Below are 23,186 nucleotides of genomic sequence, written 5' to 3'. Positions count from 1 at the left end.
AATGAAGGATGAGGTGGTCACAGGCAGATGTGATGCATGACATCTTAAAGGCAGATACTGATAGTTATCTCATCCATGTACCAGAGTAAATAGATGATCTACAGCTCCACAGATAAGGGGGGGGGGGGGGGGGGGGTGGGCGGGGGGGTTTACATATGAATCGTTTTTTCTGTACAGGAAGGGGATGTATCATCATTGCACATTGGAAACAAACTGACCTGAGTTTGTTACAAATATATTATTAAAAAACAATAAAATTAAATAAATTAAAATAACCTAAAAGTGACTTGTTTGCAGAAACGCATTCAGATCGTTGTGGTTGCCTTCTGTCTATATTGCAGCCTGAGGAGGAGCTTAGGTTCTCTCTGCAACCCACAGATGAAACAACCGTGATGGGTCATTGTAGAATCGTTCATGACAAACAGCTGCACTGACAGTGAGGTGGTGTTAGTGTCACACACACTTTCATGATGTGCAAATAAAAGCCCTTTAGATCACCAGAAAAGCAAAGGCTTTACATAGTCAAATTTAGAGCTACTGATTAAATACAAGCTACATGAAAACTTCACGTGTCTATCTAGAGCAAGTGAAACACAAACATAGAGCTGAAACTAAAGACACTAATGTTTACTAAACTAACTGTTCTTCACATGACCTGCTCTTTGTAACTCTTTCACTCTTCTATGAGCTCAAAACTTCAGGACACCAAACTAACAAACACGAAAACACGAGTCATTCTCTGGACTAGGTCCAACCTACATATACATTACACATAGGTCATCATTGCTTAATTTAAAGATGTCTTCAAGACAGATTTTACAGTGTGTGGACAACATATAACTTATATAATGTTATCAGTTAAAATACATCTCAAAATATCCTTCACCAAAATCCAAGTTTCTCTTTGACACTTTGTTCTCAGATGGGGGCTTAGAAGTTTTCACAAGTCTTAGTAGTGAGGAGTCGTAGAGAGACTCCACTATAGGCATGAAAACACAAGCTCATGATTTCTCCTATATAAAAGTTCTCGTTTCTCTTGTCACTGAAATAATTAGCTTCTTTAATTGCACATATAATAGTTAATTGTGAGCATGTTTTAGGGCAAAGGTGTTTGGGGAGTACCTCCCTCTTGATCTGGCTTTTTTGATGCTTTTAGCTGCCGTGAAATTGCTCAAGATGATCCCTACCTGCTGGTTTCAGGGAGACTGACTGCTTCATTCTCTTATAAGCTGGTTATGGTGCTTTTCACTCTCTTGCACTACAATAAAGAAACATTTAGAAGAACAAAAACAACATTGTCTCCCTCTCTGCAGATCTTTGGACTCATCGACGTCCTCAGATCTGGAGACAAAGATGTTTGTTTTTTTTGCGTTTACATTTTTTAAGAGCTAATTCCACCACATGTTCTTTACAGACCACCTCGAGAAAGACCTGCCTTGTAAGACGGCCGACGACAATAGCTTACGTCACTGAAAAACCTCAATGAAAACAGCTTGTATTTAGAAAACTTTCCAACTCAAAGCTGAGAAAGTAAAGCGAACGATCCACGGCTGCTGTGTAATCCTCAAATAATCATTCCAGCTCTTTGAGGCACAACACCACAAGCGCTTTAGAGTTCACTCCTACAGCCAAACAGCGTTTTGACACTCGTCTCTCCTGGATGCTTAGATGTGATCAAATGCAGAGCCTCGATTCAAGCTTTGAGTTTAAAAAAGTTGCCATGTCAACTGCTTCAAGAGTTGTGTCCCCCTTTTTTCTCTCCAAGTCACAGAGGACATCCTGTTGGGTTAGCTTGGAGAACTTTTGTGTGAGACACCTCTTCTTCTCCATCTTTCTCAGCTTCTGGAGCAAGAATCCCAACCACACCGCCCGGAGACGCCAGAGGGTTCAGGGGCACAAGAGGGACAAGATGACACAGTTGTCCTTCTCCCCTCTCCAGCATTGATCGGACCTTCCGTCCCTCCTTGGCCTGTCCAAGGTCTCGCCTCTCCAACTGTGCTGCTCCAACGACGACAAGCTTTTCTCCCTCGCCATGTCTTCGCACGTGAGCAGCAGTGTCTTCTCTCCTCCACCTGCCTCCCGCTCTGGTCTCTTGCTCTCTTCCTGTCCAGCTCTACTCCCATGTTGTTTGCTCTCACTCTTGTGATTGGTTGGTTTCTCACGGTCTCTCTCCTGTTACTTTCACACAGTGGTGCTTCGGTTGTAGCAGTGGAAAACGGGTATCCATGTTTGTTCTTTTTTGTTATTACCCAGATTAAAATACCGATGAACTAAGCTTCACACAGGCCTAGCTCCTTTCCAGCAACCTGTGGGAAAATGACAAATAAATACATTTATTAACAAATGCTCATTTTCAAAAATACATATTCATTCATATCATTTATAAATCAGTTTTGGCCGGTGGTAATGCTTTCTTTCTGAAACTTTAAAAGTAACCTGCAGTAATTGAGCTGCAACAAGTAAAGACCGGCTGCTGGACTCAGTCCATAGAAACCTGAACCCTCATGTAATTTCATGTAATTCTCAGAAGGAAAATAAATGGAATTGGACAGAATATTTCTTTTACTTTCTGTGAGTCAGCTGAGTCCACAGTGGAATTTCTTACAGTCTAGTACTGGGACAGTCCAGTCACACCACCGTGTTGGTAGGCCCGCTCCCCCTGGTAGGTGGAGTCCTGGGACAGAGCCACATCAATCTGGGACTTGAACTCGTCTCCTAGGTAACTGTCCTATAACAGGATAAACAGAGACAGACCAGTCAACAGTTATTCCCTCACTTCTTTCCAGGCAGAAAAAGGAGTAAGTGGCTAAGGACACGATGAAGTCTGTACTTGAGGAGGAAAACTGGACAAGACGTTGGAATATATGTGCAGACAGCTATGGCATTACAAAATAAATGCTGTGAATAAACAGCTAGCCTCTTTAAGTACAACTAGTTATTAGAACATAAAACCTCTTGAATGCTGAATTTGTATTTAACGTTTCTCTCTTATAAAGGAAAACAAACCTGGGAGAGTTCAGGCTGTGAGAGCCCGGGCTGACTCATCTGTGACGGCTGGCTCATGTTGATGTAGCCCTGCGTCAGAGGACCCTGGGAGAAGGACTGGGAGCCCAGGTCCTGACTGGCCTGGCTGCCGCTCATATGTCCTCCATGCCCACGGTCCGTTCCTCCATTCCCTCCACCGTGGTTTCCCATGTTGCCACGGTTTCTTTGACGGCCACCTCGAGTCCCGCCTCCACCTCCACTGCCTGCCCTCCCCTTCATACCTCCACCACGACCTGGACGACAATGAAGTCAGGTAGCACAGTTTAGACAGGTGCAAGCACTATGCAGTTAGCAGTTAGCTCTAACAGTTGTATCTGTCTCACCTCCCGTGGGCCCATTGGCCTGCCCCATGTATCCAGAGGGAGGTATAGGGGGCATCACCAGGTTGAAGGGGATAGGGATGTTCATTGAGGTCATGGGATTGGAGCCTGTGCCAATCATACCGATCTGGTCATGGGTCTGAAAATACATGTTGGACATGCGTCCTGCAGCGGAAAGAAGTACACGTTAAATCTACTTTCCTTTAAATTATTTGACTGTGTGCAGAGCTTGTATTTACATTAGTGTGCTCATGGCTCTTTTTTTGTATTTAAAATTCTTTACTAAATACATTGACTCTGTTCACAAATACATTGACTCTGTTCACAAAGTAAATATTTCCTTTATCTTTCAGAATGAATAAGAAACATTCTAACATTTGAGATCAGAATAAGTTTGTTTTTTCAGAATGACTCACCATTGCTGCTGCGGTCATAAACAGATCCAGGAATGAGGGCCTCCCTGGCATCATACATGGCTGTGCTCATAAATCGACCCCCCTGAAAAACAAACAGGACAGGAAACGTTATTTAGTGTTTTTAGCCCGCAGCTCATTAATTCTTGCATGTAAACTTAAGTTTTCTTTTAACTGCTCATTCTAGGTGCAGAGGTAAAAAAAAGACTCATGACCAAGTTAAGAAACCCTGATTTCAGCGTTCTATATGATTCATATACAGACAGATTCATGTATTAAACTCACAGGGTTGATGGTGTTGACCAGCTTTCGTGGCTTGCTGAACTGCATGAGGCTCTCCCTCAGGTTGTTGAGGGGGCCTTCCACCAGGACCTTCTGCTCCTTGTAGTAGTTCAGCAGGTGGTTCCACAGGGGCTGCTTGGACAGGGCCTTAGGGTTTCCCACAATGATCACACCATACCTATGTGACAGAAGCAGATGACGATTAATAACAAAGACATCACGATTAAGAGTAAAGTTAATATCAGTATTTCACTTCGTGTTGTGCTACCTGGCTCTGGTGAGTGCCACATTTAGACGTCTGGGATCATTAAGGAAGCCAATGCCTTGGTGCTCATTGGCTCTCACACAGGACAGGATGATGAAGTCTTTCTCTCTGCCTTGAAACGCGTCCACACTGGCTATCTCCACCTCCTAAAGAATGAAGAGAAATTAGTGGGAAAAAACTGACCGATGTTTTAGGACAATTCGTTTACTAACTGTGAGACATAATGTGATTGTGCTTTCCTTACAAATGTGAGACTGTTTGAGGTAAATGGCTACAGACTTAAGGTTCTGGAATCATTTCTGCCTCCTCTTTCCTCTTAGTCTAAGCTTAACTTAACCGTTTTTCTCTGGAAAATGTCCAGAAAGTTAGGTGTGGACATCTGCAGTTTGCCTTTCACAAATGAAGAATGCAGCAGGAGATTATCTGGGTCCACCAAATGTCCAGAGCAACTGACTCTTGACTGTTGCTCTCACACACAGCCCCTCTGGAAAATGTCAGGAAAATGTCTGGAATTCAGTGCATGTCTTAAAGCAGCTTTGTTGTATTTCATTTAAAATGGTGGTGATACATTTGACACTTCTGTTCAAGTTCTCAAGTCAGTATTTAAAATGCAAAGAATAAACCACTGTACCTGATAGAGCTTGGTATGGAGGGAGCCACTGAACTGCATGTATTGGACCAGGTAGGACCTCTGGCCCTCATACGGAGTAATGATGCCAATCTGATCAGGTTTTGCTCCAGCCTTCAGCAACCTCGTGGTTATTTTCTCCACGTTGGCTGCCTCTGTCCTGCATGAACAAGAGCCCTCATTTTATGACATGTTATGGACATGAGGTATGTGCATAATAGTAGTGTGATGTATATCTAAACATCTAAGGAATGTTTATTGCCTATAGTGGCTGTCTGTGTATTAGAGAAATGTTAACATGGTTCTCAAACTGACACCTGACTCAAACAGAGAATAAGAACATATGTGATTTTCAGATACAATCCTTTGAGATTGGAGGATAAACATATGGGATCAATATTAGGATCAAGAAATGTATACCTGTTCAGATATGATGTTCCAGAGCTGGCAATCTCCTCTTGGCCTTGTGTGACGTAAAAGAACATCGGCTTGTCAGGCTGCGGCCACTGAAAGTCAAAGCCTTTCTTCACACGGTCCGCTGTAGGAAAAACAACCAAACACATGTGACTCAATACTGGAGGACGTACAGTGAAGTACAGTAAATAACTTGTTTCCCAAATGACAGCAGGCATTGTGGGCCACTGTGTTATGTCTGCTTAAATTAAATCCATTAAAAGAAGATGAAGAACTTGTATAATCATAAGAACTGTGACTAAGAGTAGGGTAAATACAGTATAAGATCTGACAGGGTCCCAAGTCCCTTTTATATCAGTCTGTGTGAAGTGAGCAGTAAAGAACAAGTGAAAGAACATTTAGCTGTATTCTGAAGCTTTGGCAGGAGTTTTGAGGGGCAACTCACCAGCAGTGACTCCGTTCTGCAGAGAGCCTTCATAGAAGATGTTCGAGGGGAAGGCGCTGAGGGCTGGGTGCATGCGGTACTGGACCTGCAGACGAATTGGTCGGATCCCCAGAACTACCAGACGCTCAAACAGAGACTGGGACAGACCTGCTTTAGCTGCCTTCTTACACATCACCACAGGACCCAGCTGGCAGTGATCCCCCACCAAAATCAACTACGGAAAAAACAACAGATGATTACAAAGTTAAGAGGATAAGTCACAATAAAACCAAAGACCTGTGGATTGACAGCACTTGAAGCAGATAGCTGATGCCATTGAATGATTCACGTGTGTTTGCACTCATGAGTCTCCAACCTGCTTGGCCCCCAGGACGACAGGCACCATGCATTCTGGTTCAGTGGCCTGGGTGCTCTCATCAATCAGGATTGAGCGGAACTGCATCTTAGCCAGACGAGGATCCCCCGCCCCAACGCAGGTACAACAAATCACATCAGCATTCTGGGAGAGAGAGGGATTAAAGCAGACTTGTTCATGTCCATTTTTTTTCAGTTTTATGGTAAAACTAATACCATGGCATGTCGGATTAGCATAAGAATGATTGGGCACTTGATAGTAACTGTTAAATCTAAGCTGGTGTACATAGTGGTGTCTAGCACTGTCAAAAACAGGAAATGATTTGGTAGGGCTTCAGCACGAGCAGTTTTCATACCATAAGCAGCTCCCTCTCCGCGGTACGTCTCAGAGCTCGGTAGCGCTTTTCGTCTGAGGATGACAGCTCACCAGTTTCGTCCTTCAGCTGTTGCAGCTTCTGAAGCTCTGGCATACTGCAGGTTTGAAATCAGACATCATCAACGTTTTGTGCTTGAGAGCAATGACTAGTATTTGTATTGCAAGTATTACTTAAAGGTCTGAAATAAACATAGGCCACCAGTGATGGTATTTGTACTTCCCATGTTTCAGTTTATTACTACACAATATCATCCCAATCTCAAGCCACTGCTTCTCTCTCAGGGGTTCATGGTAAAAATGTCCTACATAAGTTGTAAATTATTATTGGGAGAACTGGTACTTAACTAACCAATGAAAGGTCAGTTATGTGTTACCTGTCCATGTTGCGGGTCTGGTTGTGCAAAGCCAGGAAGGAGACAGGCGAGTCAATGGCTTCTCTGCTCTTGGCACACAGCCTCACCACCTTGAGTCCTGTCTGGTGGATCTTCTCTGTCAGCTGGTCAACAGCAATGTTGCTGGGAGCACATACTAGCACTGGCCTAAAGAGAGAGAGATGACGTGCATGTTTATTTGCATATACAGCAGGGAAGTGAGATCTGATCATATGTGGTCACTTGAGACACATGAGGACATTCTAGTGCCAGATGTGAACTGATGATAATAAAAATGTCCATTTGTGACAGGATCACCAAAGGCTGATGTCAACATCAGGTCTGAACTGGGCCAGATGCTAAAAATAACCAGATACAAAAAAAGGATTGAAACCATTCACTCAGTGTGGCTCTTACCCGTTACCCTGTCTAGCCAGGTGGTAGACAATGGTGGCAGAGGTTACTGTCTTCCCTGTGCCGGGAGGTCCCTGGATCAGACTGAGGGGGCGCTGCAGCACTGTCTTCACAGCATACACCTGTATAACAACAAACCATAATGATGTTACTGAAAAACGAAAAGGTTTGATACACTAAAAACTATTTAAAAAGGCCACTATATAGTACAAGGGTTTAGCCTGAAAAAGCTTTATGAGATATGACTGACATTAATCCTAAAACTCTGAATTATCTCCTTCACGTTTGTGTTTTCTGTAATTTGTCTGATGATACTTTACCAAAGTATATCAAGGAAACAAATCTGTGGTTGTTTTTCTAACTTACCTGGGAGTGGTTGAGATCAGGCAGGCCTTGAGCGGTGAAGCGTTTGGGCAGCTGACACTTGATGACCACATCTTCTACCTCGTGCCCCAGCAGTTTGTGGTAGATGTAACCAGACACTGAAGTCTCATCCACAGCAAACGTCTTCAGGGCACTCTGCATCCTGGATGAGGGAAAGGTGGGAATATTGAGAGAGGATTAAGTGGATTTTAAAAACAAGACCCATCATTGAGTGGAAACATTTTCAAAATTACTCAGTCACTAACTGAATCAATGTTTTAGGACTAATAGAGGAAAGATCTCAACTGGGCCCCAAGATGTTAGGGACACACACCCAGGTCTGATCACCCTGTGGGGGGCCTGCAAACATCTGCTAACATAAACTTGTGGTTGAAGTGCAGTACACCTTCAAAAGGGATATTCTCCATATTGTTCTATGTTCTAAAATACTTTGTCAAGGGACTGTGTCATTACCAGTTGTGCAAAGCATAAAATATGTGGCAAACTAAATCACTCCGTGCCGAAAAGCTTAAAACGAGACTTAATACATGAAATGCAAGGACTTCTTGGGAACATTTGTGTATTTTGTATGTGTATATTAATGTATATATGTATGTATATTTTGACCTCTGCTTTAAACAAGTGGCGGACTAACCTTAACCTTTAAACTCTGACTTGAAAATATACATTTCAGACAACAGTTTACCTTCATTTGAGAAGAGATTAACAGAGCAAAATAGAGTCTGTTTTGATAAATGATAAATGGCAGGTGTCACAACAAAAAACATCAGTGTGTGTCATTTTCCTCTAAATACCTGTCAAAGGAAGTGGACTTCCACACAAAGTCGACCTGGAAGTTGTGTGGGATCTCCACAGGAGCCCCGGCACTGCTTCTTAACTCAATGGCGATCTCGTCACCATAGTCTGATAAAGTAACTCAAGGAAATATTGGCCTTTGTATATACGTACTGTATGTACTTATTATCATATCTGTGGCAACTGCTTTGACAGTATGTTAACTGTCCTTTCTTTATTCACGATTTGAAGTCAGATAAAAGATGTTATCAGTAATATTTTACTGATAACTCCTCTGTTACCTGCTGCAGACATTTCAAGCTTTATAAAACGGATAACATCTCTGCACAAGGTTTTGTTTCATCAAAACAAAGGTGAACTTCAGGGCAACATTAATAAATAGCAAGTTTGGTTGAATGAACTAACAACTGTCTAGATATGCAGCCTCATTTCATGTTGCTGAAGATCTGTATCAGTAAAGTTAAATGTGTTTAGCTGTATGAGAAATCTACATATAAAATGTACTTTTTAAAAAGAACGAATCGTACTGTGGAGAGAGAACAACCAAGTTTGCCAATGTTTTTGTAGTTTTCTGCCGCTGCCACTAGATGCTACCAAAGACCCATATGTCAGTGTTGAGACATTTACCTTCATTAATGATGAATTAAAAATTAATCAAGCTGCAAACTTTGGCTGAAGTGATAAATGCGTGAATAACAGGTAAAATGTTAGACATAGTTTGTCTATTGTAACAGTCATAAGGATACTATCAGGGACTTTGATGACGTGTCCAATGCCTTTCCATGGAGGACCCAGATCTCCTTTGTACCTCAGGCAAATTTCATCTCCCTGCATCAGTCGCATATCTAGAGGACAGTATACATGAAAACAATCACTTTGCTAAATATACACCTCGACATAAGGTAAAGGAACCTCAAAAGGTTAGTTTTACTAGGACTCAAGGCTCAGAACGTGTTGAAGGTCATTGCATCTGATGTGATCCATCACAAGATGGTCTATAGTTAAATGATTATCAATATACATTTGTTGTCAATTATAGATCATTTTATTGGAATAACATGCAAATGTTTACTTAGACAAAGTGAAGCAAAACGATTCAGTACCTGAGTCTGTCTTGGGAAGAGTGAAATATGCAATTCTCTTTTTATTCAGTCCCAAGTCCCATCTGACTGTAATGTTGTCTTGAGTCTGTTAAGAAGCAACATACAAAAATATATGTATTACTTAAGCAGAAACCAGATTGAGGTTAAAACTATGAAAATGAATAAGGTTGAATAATTGCTGAAACATTGGCACAATAGAAAAAAGTATTAGTGATTAAACTAAATTAAACTACTACTGAAACAATTTGTTGATTAAAGGATAATTTGATCTACATATTATTAATCATTTACTGATTTGACAAACACTGAATCATGTAAATACAATGTTACAACAAAAAAAACCTGTATTTGAAAGTTTTTGTTTACCTGGGACTCTTTGAGTTTCTTGTCGTAGTCAGCTTCCAGCTTCACTAGAGGACCAAAGATGTTCTGGTATTGATAAGCATCCTCATAGCGGAGCAGCACGTGCTGCGGCTCCTCGTCCACACCGGGCTTCTCCAGGTCCTCCAGGGTCGCCGTGGGATTTTCCTGCCCGGGAGGAAATGGAGGAAGGAAGGAGAGAAGAAAGGAAACAAGGAAGAAAGGAAAGAAGAAAATAAGGGTGGACAGACAAAAGGAAGGAATGGAGGAAGGAAGGAATGAATGAAGGAAAATTCCAATCTGAACTTAGAACAGGAAACTACAGATAATAGCACCACAAGAATGAAACAGGCAATGAAACTGAGCAGTAAGAAACAACTCAGCTGTATGAGTATATCTGGTCAACTGCATAGATAAGCCCAACCCATGATGAAATGTAAGTTATGTGGGTTTAGAGTATTTACATAGTAAAATGACGAGTGGGTGTGTACAAAGACAGTTGTATTGACTGTACCTTCCAGAGTTCCTCCAGCTTGTTGATCTGCTGGGCGGTGATCTGACGAGCCCTGAGCTGCTCCTGCTCTGAGGGGATTTTGACGAGCCAGGACAGGAAGCAGCGGTCCTGGATGAGAGGCTGCCACTGTGAGCTGTCCCAGTTGATGTCTTTCAGGCTGCTCTGGCTGGCACATGGCTGCCTGTGTTACAACCAGAGCAAAAATGTCAAATGTAAATGTGAAACTCTTTGACTGACTCCATCAGCAGGGAAATCAGAGTGCACAGTCTGCTGCGTAAACGTGCCCTCACCTGCACAGCAACACCACTACTGAATCAGCCTTGGCGGGGATGAAGCCCAGCAGGAAGACGTTGCGACAGCCACAGTTGTAACACTCCAGTACCGTTTCCCCTAGAGGTCCATCTTTATGCAGGGTCACCTCCTTGGACTTTGCTCTCACCAGGTGGTTTACAATGTGGCTGAAAGTGAAGAGAGTGATAATTAATGTCCCTGCTGGAGGAAACGCTAAAGACTACAGTCCTATATACAGGGAGGGTGTACACACTAGCAATTCTTCCATACACCTAAAGTAGGATCAACATATAGAGGAAACCTCGAAGCAGCAATGAGTTGAACTAATAAAAACTTATGAAGAGACAATAATCAGCTAAAATGACTATAAGTGATTGTAACTACATTCACATCATCACCAACATTGTTACCATCTGTTACTTTGTCTAATCTGAAAAAAATACAAAGTATCATTCTGATTTATTATAGGGTTGGTCCAGTTTTGAGTCAGTTTGATTTTATATATATATATATATATATATATATATATATTTAAAAAAAACATTAATAGTTCAAAGACAAATATTTTGGACTTTAATTGCTCATTTAATGATTATCTTCTGTGTCAGGAGGGGACTCCACTGACAGAAACGTTTTTCTTTGTAATGGACATATTGCTAACCTGAACTGTATATATATTATACATATCATATATATATATTATGCATCATATAGAAGTTATATATCAGAAAGAAATGCTATTACAGTAAATGTGTACTTTGCTGTATCTTACCTGCCAGATGTGTTTCCACGACCATTACAAAACCACTTCTTGCTGGTGTTGCAGTAAACCACACAGGCTGGATCATGAATCCCACAGTAACTACAACAGAGGAGAAATTAAAACATGACCTTTAGACTATCAACAAGTTAAAAATCATATAAATCTTGATAAACTCTCAAAGCAGACAGCAAATATACTGCAGGATATCTCATGTCATAAACATATAATTTATTAATGAAACTAAAATAAAAAAGAGAAGCAGTTATTCATCTTGTAGCAGATTTATACGTCTCTGAAGTGACAGCACATGCTGAATAATTTGAATTTTCTTTTTCAAATTATAAAAACTAATTTTTTAAAAGTGACTTACAGTAGCTTTGTAGTAATGGAAAGTGCTCAGCAAACTTTCAGTGTTGTGAGAATTTGACTTAAAATTTAAATATGAAACAAATTTAAACAGTATGTTGCTATATCAAAGTTTATATAAAAATAATTCTCTGCTCACTGAGAAACAGAGAGGGTCTGGTCAGACAAACTCAGCAGGACTTCTGGCAGAGCTAAACTAATATCTGACAGCTTGTCAGTGTGATAGCATATGAACTGTGTGTATGACAACAGCAGCACTGCTTTGCATGACACAACACAAATATTGATTATCATCATTGACATTAGACATGATTCAAGATGACCTGATAAATTGAGTATAGATTGTTCAGTTTGTTTAGATGAGCTTCTTCTGTGTCCTCAGCCTGGGCCCCTCCCCATTTATGCTTTTGCCTTCTTATTATCTGTATTTTACTCTTTTGGGCAAATATTCCAAAAACGCTTGCTACTCCGATAGAAAATGAATGGCCAACATGGACAAAAACCAGCACATGGAAGCAGAAATGCGTTTGCTTTCAGTGTGCTCAGGTTGAACAATTTCATTATGTTCAAAGTGGCATTAAAATGAATGCAAAAGATCGGAAATTAAGATATAAATTGAGACAGTATGGTCAACAACCCATTGAAACTAAGTGTAAAGAAAGGGTCTATATGAAGTTAGAACAAATCAAATCAGAGATTGCTGACAGACACGATTTGCTAGATGCAACAAAAGAAAAAAAAGAAAAGAAATTAACCACAGGTTAGTGCCGGTGCTCCAGACACATTAGTCCGATCCTTTACCTGCAGGCATGAACAGGAAGGTCCTTGGTGTAGTAGGTATCCTCCTCATCTTCCTCAAAGTTCAGCTCTGCCAGCAGCTGACTGGCTTTCACCACAGGGTCGTCTCCATTCTGCAGGACCCCGTCAGGACCGTTAACCTGAGGAGACAAGAATCAGATGTATAAACTTAAACTTTATGTCAGCTTCATGTGGGATAAACTTATGTTAAATATTGCATTGTAGAAAGACCAGATAGTCAAACATATAGATAAATGCATTGGTGATCATATTGTTCATGAGAAGTCTGAACTGCTAAGTGTCACATCTGTGTGTTGACATATGTTCACTGACTTCATCCAACTAGCTGTGTTCATTGACCTGTGTGATTGTTGTTGTCACTACACAGTGAAGGTGGTTAACACGTACAAGTGGAAGTAAATATACTGTATTGTGTATCTGTGGCTGTTTACTTTTTCATTTTCTGACACACTTGTTTTGTTTTGCAGTGAAAGTCCTGAATCCTCACATGCTAGCTGTGTCAATATTGCTAACTGTCTTGATGCGAGCTAGTTAGCCAGCTAGCATGCTAGCCAATTAGTGGGGATAAAAGCATGGTAACAGATGGAAGGCGTCGCCGGGCTAACCGGGGGTTGGCCTGCCAGCTGAGCTGTTGAGTTCACGTTTAGCTATTCGAGCGGAGGACAGTGTTTCTCAACCGCACCTGTCCGTCGAGCTGACTCTGGGTCTGGCCTTGGGTCTGGGTCTGGCTCGGCAGGGTGAAATCGGTGAAGTCGTACTCGGAGCCCTGGGTGTCCGCTCCCAGCAGCTCCGCTTCCTCCGTGTCCAGGAACGTCAGGGTCTGGGAGCTCGGCCCGTACGCCTCCACACTCATGGTCCCTCTCTTCTTACTCCCGGTCAATCGGACGGATACTCCACAGGCTGCTGCTGCTGCTGCTGCTCCGGTGGAGGGAACGAATAACGGAGACAGTGTTGATGGAGAAATGACAAACAGCGGCGGTGACTGCGGCTGCGTCCCGTTCGTCTCCTCCCCCGCTCCTCTCCTTTCCTTCCCTCCTTCACTACCTCCTGCCCCCTACCGGAAGTCACCTTTAGGGGGGCGTGGGAGGGCGACAAGGAGACACGTGTGAACAGTTTATTATGTAACAAGGTCACATCTTTCATACTTATACTACTCATGTATTTATGCAGTAACTGTGTGAGGTGAGTCCATAGATGTTAATATTCATATTTGAATTTATTCATTATTATCAGTTTATTTCACACGATGAAACAACATAGTTTGAATATACAATATGATGAATATGAAAACAGCAACATGTACTTGAAAACGATATAATCACAAAAGTCCTGTATTATTGGTTTATAATGCCACAAGGTCACATCTTTAACATTGTACATTGTAATTTTTGGAGCAGATGTAGGAGGCGAGTGAAAAGGGGGGAAGTGCGTTTACTTGTTTTTAAAAAATAGTATTGTGCACAGTTAATACGACATAATAACATGTACTTTATAGCTTATATGGTCACAAGAGCCCTCTATTATAAACTCAGAGAAGTTTGTACTTCAACAGGGTGAAATCGTATATATTCTACTCATATTTCTGTGCAGTTAATGTAGAAGGGAAGTCAAAGATACTTTTTTTCATATTTTTAACAATTTTCATTATTCTTATAATGTAAAATTTAAACAAGATATAATGAATGTGTACAAAATGATATGGTTCACTATCACTGATAAATGACAGCACTGTATGATAACACATCACATAAAGAAACAACATCAAGGTACAACTGTCATCATTGTACTCATGAGTGAGAAGATCACTGTAAATGTAGACATTTTATTGGCTTTTTTATGGAGCCTTGGATTTCATGGTGATGGAATTAAAATAATTTCATAAATATATTATTTAGAAAATAGGTTATATGATTGATTTGAATTGTTATTGATTATATAATTTTCTCTATTTGGTTTGGTATTGATATATTAGTAGTGTGTCAATGTTTATTCCCTGTAATGTATCTTTTATAAAAATAATTTAAAAAAACTCTGTTCAACATCATTATCTTTTTTAAAGATATTTAATAATATATGATTTTATTTGATAACTTTTATGAAGTATTGATGTTGTCTTGGCACTGGCTCTATTTCTGGGTTGGGCACTGGTAGGTTATGAGAGGTTACAAAACTGGTTTACTCCTGTGCCAAAAAAATTAATATTGTACTTCAGTTTGAGAATTTTTATATTCAATTTCATACATTCAAATTCAGGTAGAACCAATTTTCTACTTTAAGACCTTGGATGAAGAAAGTTACTCATTTTAGGCTTTCAAACAGATTTTCATGCTCTAAGAACTTCACGTTTCTTCTGTCTGTCCTGCACAGATCTGACAGGTCAGAACGAGTTCAGCAGGTCTGTCTAACCACAACGTACACACCCACCGAAATCCACCCTGCAACAGAATGAAGAACCACACATGACAATACAATGGGTAAATTCCAGAGCTGATAATAATTCTAAGTGTCTTTGCCAGTGAATAACTGCAGACTTCAAATTTACAGGCCTATAAAATCTCAAACAAACACAAGAGAAAATCACAAATTCCTAACAATCTCTTTTTGTAAGACTGTATGACTAGAATCAGAAATTATCATTGTACCAATGTAAAAAGTAATAGATAAACTGAATTACTGACTGACATTATAGTTTGTAGTTTTCCCAAATGTTTAAACATTTAAACCACAGGAAAAAAAAAAATCTTTTAGAATGTTCAATTTACAAATTACTTAAAAAGCATAAATGCTGCTGTAACAGGGAAATCAGACTAAAGCGTTTAGACTAAGACAAACCAAACAAAGTGTGAGCAAAGTGTTTTAATTATACACAGATTTTAGGTGGCTTCGCTTTGCAAAGCTGCACTACACACGCACAGGACGGACACATCCAGTTAATCCAACTGCAAGCACAAATTGCAAGTGCAATATATTCCCTGAGATAAACAAGTGTGAATCTTTACATTTCTTCCGAGTTCCCTTCATTTCTTAGTCATCTCATTTCTCTGGTGCAAACACAAGCAACAACAGTGAATGACAGCATAACTCCAAAATCATACAGGGAGGATTTTGAAAAGTGGAGAGATGTTAGTGCAAGAATTCCCACAATGTGTCACCATATAACTTAGTGTTCTAGACACTATCGTATAAGTTGGCTGCTATGGGTGATACATGTTATTATAGTAGAAAACAAAATCCCCTTTACAATAAGTAGTGAAGTCTATTTTCACAGTCTTTTAGAAGAGTGAGCTGACAAAAACTCACTGATGTCAACTACTTGTGTTCATTAAACTGTAGTAGACACATTCAAACCCACAGTCGCACAAAAAAACAACAATAACAGATGGTGTCGTCAGTCAGTTTGTTGTGTAAAAGTCACAGCTTGTACATTTTCTAAGCAACACAACCAAATCAAAATGTGCCTTTACATTTATATTGATGAAACCGTTACTACAAGCCAGTGGTCCATCTTGCTCATGTGAATCTGAGTCTGCTCAGGTTGTGATGAGGTCATTGGTGCTCATGCTGGTGTTGATGCTTGTGATTGCAATGATGATTGTGTTTGTGTGTCTCCTCCTCTGTATGGTCCAGCTCCAGCAGGTTCAGCATCTCCTGTACGATGGCCTGCAGAGCTCGACCCAGGTCCTGGCTGCTGTAGGGTTTCCCTAGCGGAGGCACGTGGACAAAGGCAGAGTGGCCCTGCCCCAGGTACAGAGATGTGTAGTAGGTGTAGTCACACAGATACCTGCCAGACGCAAAGGATGGTTGTTAAGATTATGTAAAGTTTGTGTTATCACATTTCTACTTTCTCAACATCGATGTGTAGCCCACTGAGAGCCAGGGGGAAATACATGTAACAAAAGGTCTCTGGCTTTATTAAATTCCAAGACATTTGAAGATGAGTCATTTAACAGTCTCTCGTTGAGAGAGAAACAATTTAATTAAAGTGTAATTTATGAAGCTCTGTTGACTGAGAGGAGATACAAGATCTCCTCAAGGGAGCCCTGTGTTTCATGTCCGTCATATCCTGTTTGTTCTGTTGTGTATGTGTGTGTGTGTGTTAGGGGAGGTGGACGTGTGTATACACATTCCCACGTGAAAGTAATTAGTATGTATACTCTGTGTTAGTGTGGGTGTTATCTGTGATGACAAGGTCAAGTGATTGAACAGTAGTTATGGACGAGCGAACCAAACAGGGTCTAATCATGGAATTAGATTTCCCAATGAAATTATGATATAAATACAGATTAAGATTAAAAATGGGTAAAAAAGAATCTGCCTTTTTCCACAAAAGATATTTTGACATCAAATAATCAATAATCAAATCAATGTTGGCGGCATTCCATTTTGCTGCTTTAGTTTCAGGGCCCTGATATTGTACATATTGGAATCATTGATGCTATTGGTAATATCAGTGCTTATTCTATCAATAAGCAGGGTGAACTGAATAGTTCCTCTAAACATGAACTTTCCTACACGTTTAAATAAAATCACTGACCTTCCAGCATCTTTGGAAACTGACACAGCAACCCCGATGTCTGAGTTGTTGACCCGTTTGCAGACTGTCTCCATGTCCAACACTGAGCTTATGCAGTCGGGGCCGTCCTCCATGCAGCACTGTGAGGACGGGCAGAAGCTGCAGTTGTCCAGGCGTTTGTAGCCCCTGTTGTGGCCGCACTGCTCGAGAGTGACCGTGGTCGCCAATCCAGAAACACCAACGTGGACGACTAACTGCTCAGAGGAACGCAAAAGACAGACGTGTTTAAAGTTAGGTAGGGTTTTAATTTTTAGATTGATTGATGGATTTTACAATATGATGACAAAGTGTGTGAGAGATGCTCCAATACCATCACTTCCATACAGGGTTAGTAGCATAGAGCTGTTAACATATGTTATATAAGTGTTTTTTTCTCAGAATCGGCCAATCTGTAAAGTCCAGGGATCAGAATCTGTGTCAGGAAGGAAAAATGGTATTTGAACATCTCTAGTTTAAATGTACAGTGTTGTGCATTTCCTTGAATACCTGTGGTTGGCGCTCTCTCCACAGTGACGGCAGCAGACTCTGAACAGCCTGGTATTCGACAGGCACCTCACACACATGCAGCTCTACGGCCTCACCCAGACCTAATCGCTCCAGCGCCTGTAGGCAAACACACAGTTCACTTTATAAAGCTCCTGACTGCAGCTGCAGACACACACAAAACAAAACCCCTCGACCATTAACAGACACAGTAAGTTTAAGTTTCTAACAAATGAACAATTAGCAAATGTACAAACAATATGGCTTAGATCAACATACTGTATCATTGAAATCATTTGAAGGCCATGTCAACTTAAACCTTATTAGATTTTGTTACTTTCAGCTAAGAAATTTAGCCCAAATCAAATCAGCTCTCTCTTTTCTGCTGCTCACATTTTCACCAGCACCAAGTGTATTGGGATCAAAACTCGCCAGTTAAATTTAGGAGTGATTTTAATATTCTTTTAATAACTTTTAAGGCTCAGTACGATCAGGCCCTTAGTTATATTACAGAGCTACAAACTCTTTATGCTCCAAGTCGTAATCTCACACTTGCTGGTAGCTCCTATCAGTCAAGGCCGGTAACCATGGTGACAGTGCTTTTGCCATCAGGCTCTGGAGCCCCTTTGCCTGAGGAGACTTGACACCACTTTACCTGTTGTTAAATTATTACTTAAAACATAATTTATAACTCTTTTATTCAATTTTATTCTTCTTCTTATTGTATAACTACTTCTACTTCTTATTTTAGTCTTGTCTTGTTTAGCTCTGTGTCGTTTTACTCACTTGTGTTTGATAAAGCACTTGTGAATATGCAACTTTGTGGAATAGAAATAAAGTTTTTTTTTTTTTTTTATCATATTATAACAATAAGGTGAAAGTGCAGCTGTAAAGACACATGATAAGAGACACAACTTGAAACTGAAAGTTTGGAAGACATAAGAAAGTAAGACATTAATCCTAAATAAAATAAATGAATAATATTAAAGTTAAAAATTAAAATTGGGCTTGTTTTCTCAGTTATTCTTTAATGTGCAGTAAGTCCATTGCATTTTTTTCTTTTTTTTTAGTTTAAAGGCTTTGATGTAAGAGGGACATTTATTGTAAATTCCCGTTCACATTCCGATGAAGCTACAGATAAGGAAACCTCTGAAGTGGCACCTTGGTTAAACATGGACACCCTGATTACTGATTACCTGCACTGCCACCCAGCTGGAGTTGACTGCATGCTCTCCAAAAGGCTCAAAACCTGCAGGAAACAGGTGTAAAAAAAAAAGATTAACTACATTCTTTGCTGCAGAGATGGTGCATGGTGAGGCCGGGTGAATAAAACGTCACAGAGGATGGTTATCTGGCATTGAGAGAAGCGATAAGGTCGATTATATTCATGCATTCAAAGTCTAAAGGTCACATCAGGTTAAACATTAATTGCAGTCGTCAAGCACATGATACAGAGAAAAGACAAGATGTAGGAGGATTTGTGTTACGAGAAGAAAAAAAAAAGGTGAATTTCAGAGTCAGATGCATTTCTTCATGTTTCATTGTCTGCAGCAGGAGACAGACTCTTCCCCTCTGGCGGCAACATTATTTCTCTGCAGAACATCTGGACCATAAACACACATCAAGTCATGTCTGTGCAGCTCACACACAAGTCGAACTCTCTGACATGTCACAGCAGTGTAGTAACCATGAAGAAATCCTCAGGGCATCACCTGTCTCCCTCCTCTCCCCCTGTCACCCGACATAGCCTCTCACCTGTCACTATTACCTTCTTCTTATTGGCCATGATCCCCAGCTCTCACAACAAACACCCTCATAGGTTTATAATATGAGGGATCAAATGTCTGTGCACAGGAATCCCAGGATTGTCCGCGGTTGCCTGCTGCTCTTCTTCTGCTTCACCGCTCACAGGAAGTAGCACATCAGATCTGGGTGAATCACACTGCCATCTACTGTGCAGGCATGTATCTGTCCACAGAAGATCACAGTAAGAAGTCATTTAAGAAAGAAGACGTGTATTTGGGAGTTCTGAGGAAAATCCAAGTGTATAAATGTGTTTTGATCAAATAGAATATGAGTGAAGTTGCACGTGTTTACTGAGAAAATGAAAAGCAACCATCTGCTGTTCATTCAGAGGTTCTATTCAAAATAAAAGCTCTGTAATTTAGCATTACAGCAACAGGACAAACATTGTGCTTTTACTTTGAAGATAAATTGCTAAAGAGGAAGTGATTCTATGAAAGTTGCTCCCATGACAGAGATCAGCACCCACAACACTCGAGAATGTCTGCGTCAGTGTGATGTGGTGAATTAAAAAAAGAATGATCAAAATGTTCAGACAGAGGTTTTGATGTGCAGGTTTGCCCCCGGATGCCGACCTCTGCTGTAATTTATCCGTGAACGTAGAAGAAGACAAGGTAAACTGCCCCGCCCCCACTGACTGCTACTTTATTCAATCATCGCTATTATCATTGAACATATCGCCTGTCCAAATCACACCAGAGTCATAAATCCACTTCCCTGGGCCATTAACAACACACATGCCAAGTGTGCAGCCGATAAGATGAATTTGTGAGATATGCAAGTCACACGCAGACACACCCACAGAATGATGTTTGTGGATTTAGTGTGTGGCTTTGCTCAAGAGCTCAGAGACAAAAGCAAACAAGGAATGACTTAGATGTTGGATGTATATTTGGCCACTCTGTGTAAATGAAGGCCCCTTTATGGCCCCCGAAAAATCCTAGATCCGCCACTGGCGCTTTTATTGGACGTATTTTGACGTACTGTTTGACATGTAGGTTTCTTTGGTAATGCTGATGAAGCCCAGAATAAAAGACAGATAGAATAACAGCAACAACAACCAGTAAACTGTTAGGATTTACATTCCCAAGTATGGAATGTAAAGGTATATACAGAGAAAGAGTCAGGAATAGAGCAAGGATCTTTATGGGTGATGAGAGGCGTCCTCTCGCCTCCTCGTTTAAACTGCTCCTACGATGTGACTTCCCCCTCTAACAACAAAATATAGATCAAAAATGTCCTTTTCTCCACGAGCTGTTAACTTTTTAAACATACACAAAAACAAGTCTGGACCCAATGTCAATCCAGACTAATGCTGGTATAATTCATAATATAACCAATAATATAACCAATTCCCCCACAAGGACAAGTAAAGAATCCATGAATGAAATGAATTAAAAACACAGCCTCCTTTCTCTCAATACAACCGGTTCAGAATCCCTCTAATGAAAGAACATGTAACGCCCACTCCAGTGGCCCCAGTGGAGCTGCTGGTTTGGCTGGGCAGGTGTGAATGTATGCACTGTAATGGTGTGAGTGCTACACAAGGGCGTTCCTGAACATATTAGTTTCTCCCAAGAGAGTAAAAGTCAAGAGGACACTTCTCTGGTCGAGGGAGCAGAAACTGTGTCTTACACAACATACGGCGCACTTAATTACCTGAGTGTGTCGAGGACAAGACTGCCTCTCAGTTTGCTGTTGTGAAGGCAGAGCTAATCTAATATCATCTCAGAGGAACACTTCTTTTTGTTTTTTCCTTCGCGGTGCACTCTGCAGCACACGCCCACTGGGTTGCGAAATGACTCACACATTCTGGATTCGGCTTCCAATGAGGTTCCAAAGCTGGCATATAGGGGAGAGTTATTTTTTTTTTCATGGAAGAATATTAGGTGGTGGCGAACGTTTCAAACAAATGAAACCTTTGTCTTTATAAGAGAGTTTCTGAGGTTCCAGCTTCGACAAAGATTTGTGCCTCTGAACCACACCACACACAATATCACACCTCCACAAACCACCTACACAACCTGCACTGCAGTCGCTCGCAGCCCCCGCCTCGCCTCCCTCAACCCATTCACCTCTCTCCCTCTGTCTCGCCTGCGTCACTGGCTATGTTGGTGTTGCCATGGAAACTAATGATGCCCTCTCTGCTCGGTGGTGCTGATGCAGACGCTCTTGCTGACGTCCTCGCTGTGTATGGGCGGAATAATAATGTTCTACTGTAGTTTCCACCACGGGGCCAGCACGTTATATACTGCGTACTGCACGTGTAATGGGAATAATATTAATAATTATATCTTTATTTATATAGCACAAAGTTACAAAGTGCTTCACAAAGTAAGTAAAATACAACTTAATCATGACCACCCATTACAATATAAAAGATAATATAAAGGATAATAAAACCTATTGTATATTAGGTCAAATCAGGGAACGCTGTATTATAGCCTAATAGTCATATTCATGTTGTCAAGAGAGAGATAATTCTATTCTATTCTATTTTATATTCCATTTTATTCCACTGCTAATTGAATAGTAGGTAACTTTTTATATGTATGTTATTTTCCAAAGTGTGTTACCTGGTGGTCATATTGTAATTCATGTTGGAGAGAAAAGGATAATCCTATTCGTCTTGATCTATTTTATATTCCATTTTATTCTACTGCTATTTGAATAGCAGGTGACTTTTTAAGTGTATATTATTCATTCTAAAGTTTGTTGTGGTCATACTGTAATTGACGTTGGAGAGAAAGGGACAATTCTATTCTTTTCTTTCTATTATCAATTTTAAATTCAATTGGATTCTACTGCTATTTAAATAGTACGTAACTTTTGTGTATGTGTATTCTTGTGGATTTGTTGTCCACACACAAATTGCCTAATTATTAATCATTTATAATCTACACTTATCTCTTTTATTTATTAAGAGAGTTCCATGTTTGGACCCATCGTTATTTTCTGGAACAAAATGTACATTGACCTCTCCCAGCTGACAGCCTTTACTTTCAATCACAGCGAACACGCGTTTCCTCATTCCACTGTGCTCGTTCCATTTCCCCGGAAGCCCTTTCAGCTCTAGGCGTTGGTTGTTGTAACACACCTCATTTCAACTCTCTCTCTCTCTCTCTCTCTCTCTCTCTCTCTCTCTCTCCCTCTCTCTTGTTCATCTGAAGCTCGGTTGTTATGCCACTGATCCTTAAAGAGCTCGAACCAGAGGTGTCAGTGCTGTAAAGTCTGGTGAGTCTGAGAGTGGACATTGTACTTCAATCCATAAAATAATCATAAGATCAAATCATAAACTCAAGCTTTAGAGTCCTGCCGTATTCCATTCCGTTCCGTTCCATTCTGATCCGTTCTATTCTTCTTTAAGCGCTAAGCTGGAGGGATATTTTCTATAGGGCCTTCTCCTCTGTTCTTCCTCTCCCTGCCTCTCGCCTCTTACACCTTCCCCGCCCAGTCTCTGCTCTCTTTTGGCGACCCCGAGCTTTTTTATGCTATGACATCAAACCACAATGCATTGCACTGTTTGTAGTTTACCTAGAGTCTCCATGGCAATAAAGACCGGCTCGGCCCCTTATTCAAATTAAACCGGAAACCAACGTCATTTT

General features: G+C 40.7%; 2 protein-coding genes across 3 annotated transcripts; both read right to left on the bottom strand.

The window, feature by feature from the left end:
• LOC117778466 (regulator of nonsense transcripts 1-like) lies at positions 1–13,756 on the bottom strand. 2 transcript variants are annotated; one of them, XM_034614030.1, is made up of 24 exons: positions 13,405–13,756; positions 12,705–12,841; positions 11,547–11,636; positions 10,774–10,941; positions 10,484–10,664; positions 9,976–10,137; positions 9,610–9,694; positions 9,253–9,351; positions 8,506–8,614; positions 7,694–7,853; positions 7,331–7,449; positions 6,917–7,081; positions 6,523–6,637; positions 6,168–6,311; positions 5,813–6,026; positions 5,374–5,491; positions 4,957–5,113; positions 4,329–4,471; positions 4,064–4,238; positions 3,782–3,863; positions 3,369–3,530; positions 3,007–3,278; positions 2,606–2,728; positions 1–2,306 (listed from the first exon to the last, which is right to left on the bottom strand). In XM_034614030.1, exons 1-23 carry the CDS (start codon positions 13,573–13,575, stop codon positions 2,609–2,611), a joined length of 3,348 nt encoding a protein of 1,115 aa, XP_034469921.1. In that variant the 5' UTR covers positions 13,576–13,756; the 3' UTR covers positions 1–2,306; positions 2,606–2,608. The 2 variants fall into 2 exon arrangements, with proteins under 2 accessions (XP_034469921.1, XP_034469922.1); XM_034614031.1 differs by having other exon boundaries at positions 1,434–2,306; positions 8,506–8,608.
• A 1,807-nt stretch (positions 13,757–15,563) lies between these two features.
• LOC117778683 (pyroglutamyl-peptidase 1-like) lies at positions 15,564–19,731 on the bottom strand. The gene is made up of 5 exons (XM_034614428.1): positions 19,534–19,731; positions 18,975–19,027; positions 17,782–17,898; positions 17,257–17,489; positions 15,564–16,503 (listed from the first exon to the last, which is right to left on the bottom strand). The coding sequence occupies exons 1-5, from the start codon at positions 19,562–19,564 to the stop codon at positions 16,269–16,271; spliced, it is 669 nt and encodes a 222-aa protein (XP_034470319.1). The 5' UTR covers positions 19,565–19,731; the 3' UTR covers positions 15,564–16,268.
• Between the last annotated feature and the right edge of the window lie 3,455 nt (positions 19,732–23,186).

Source organism: Hippoglossus hippoglossus, chromosome 17, assembly GCF_009819705.1.
Source record: "Hippoglossus hippoglossus isolate fHipHip1 chromosome 17, fHipHip1.pri, whole genome shotgun sequence".
Taxonomy (NCBI): Eukaryota; Metazoa; Chordata; class Actinopteri; order Pleuronectiformes; family Pleuronectidae; genus Hippoglossus; species Hippoglossus hippoglossus.
This window is presented reverse-complemented; position numbering and strand designations above follow the sequence as displayed.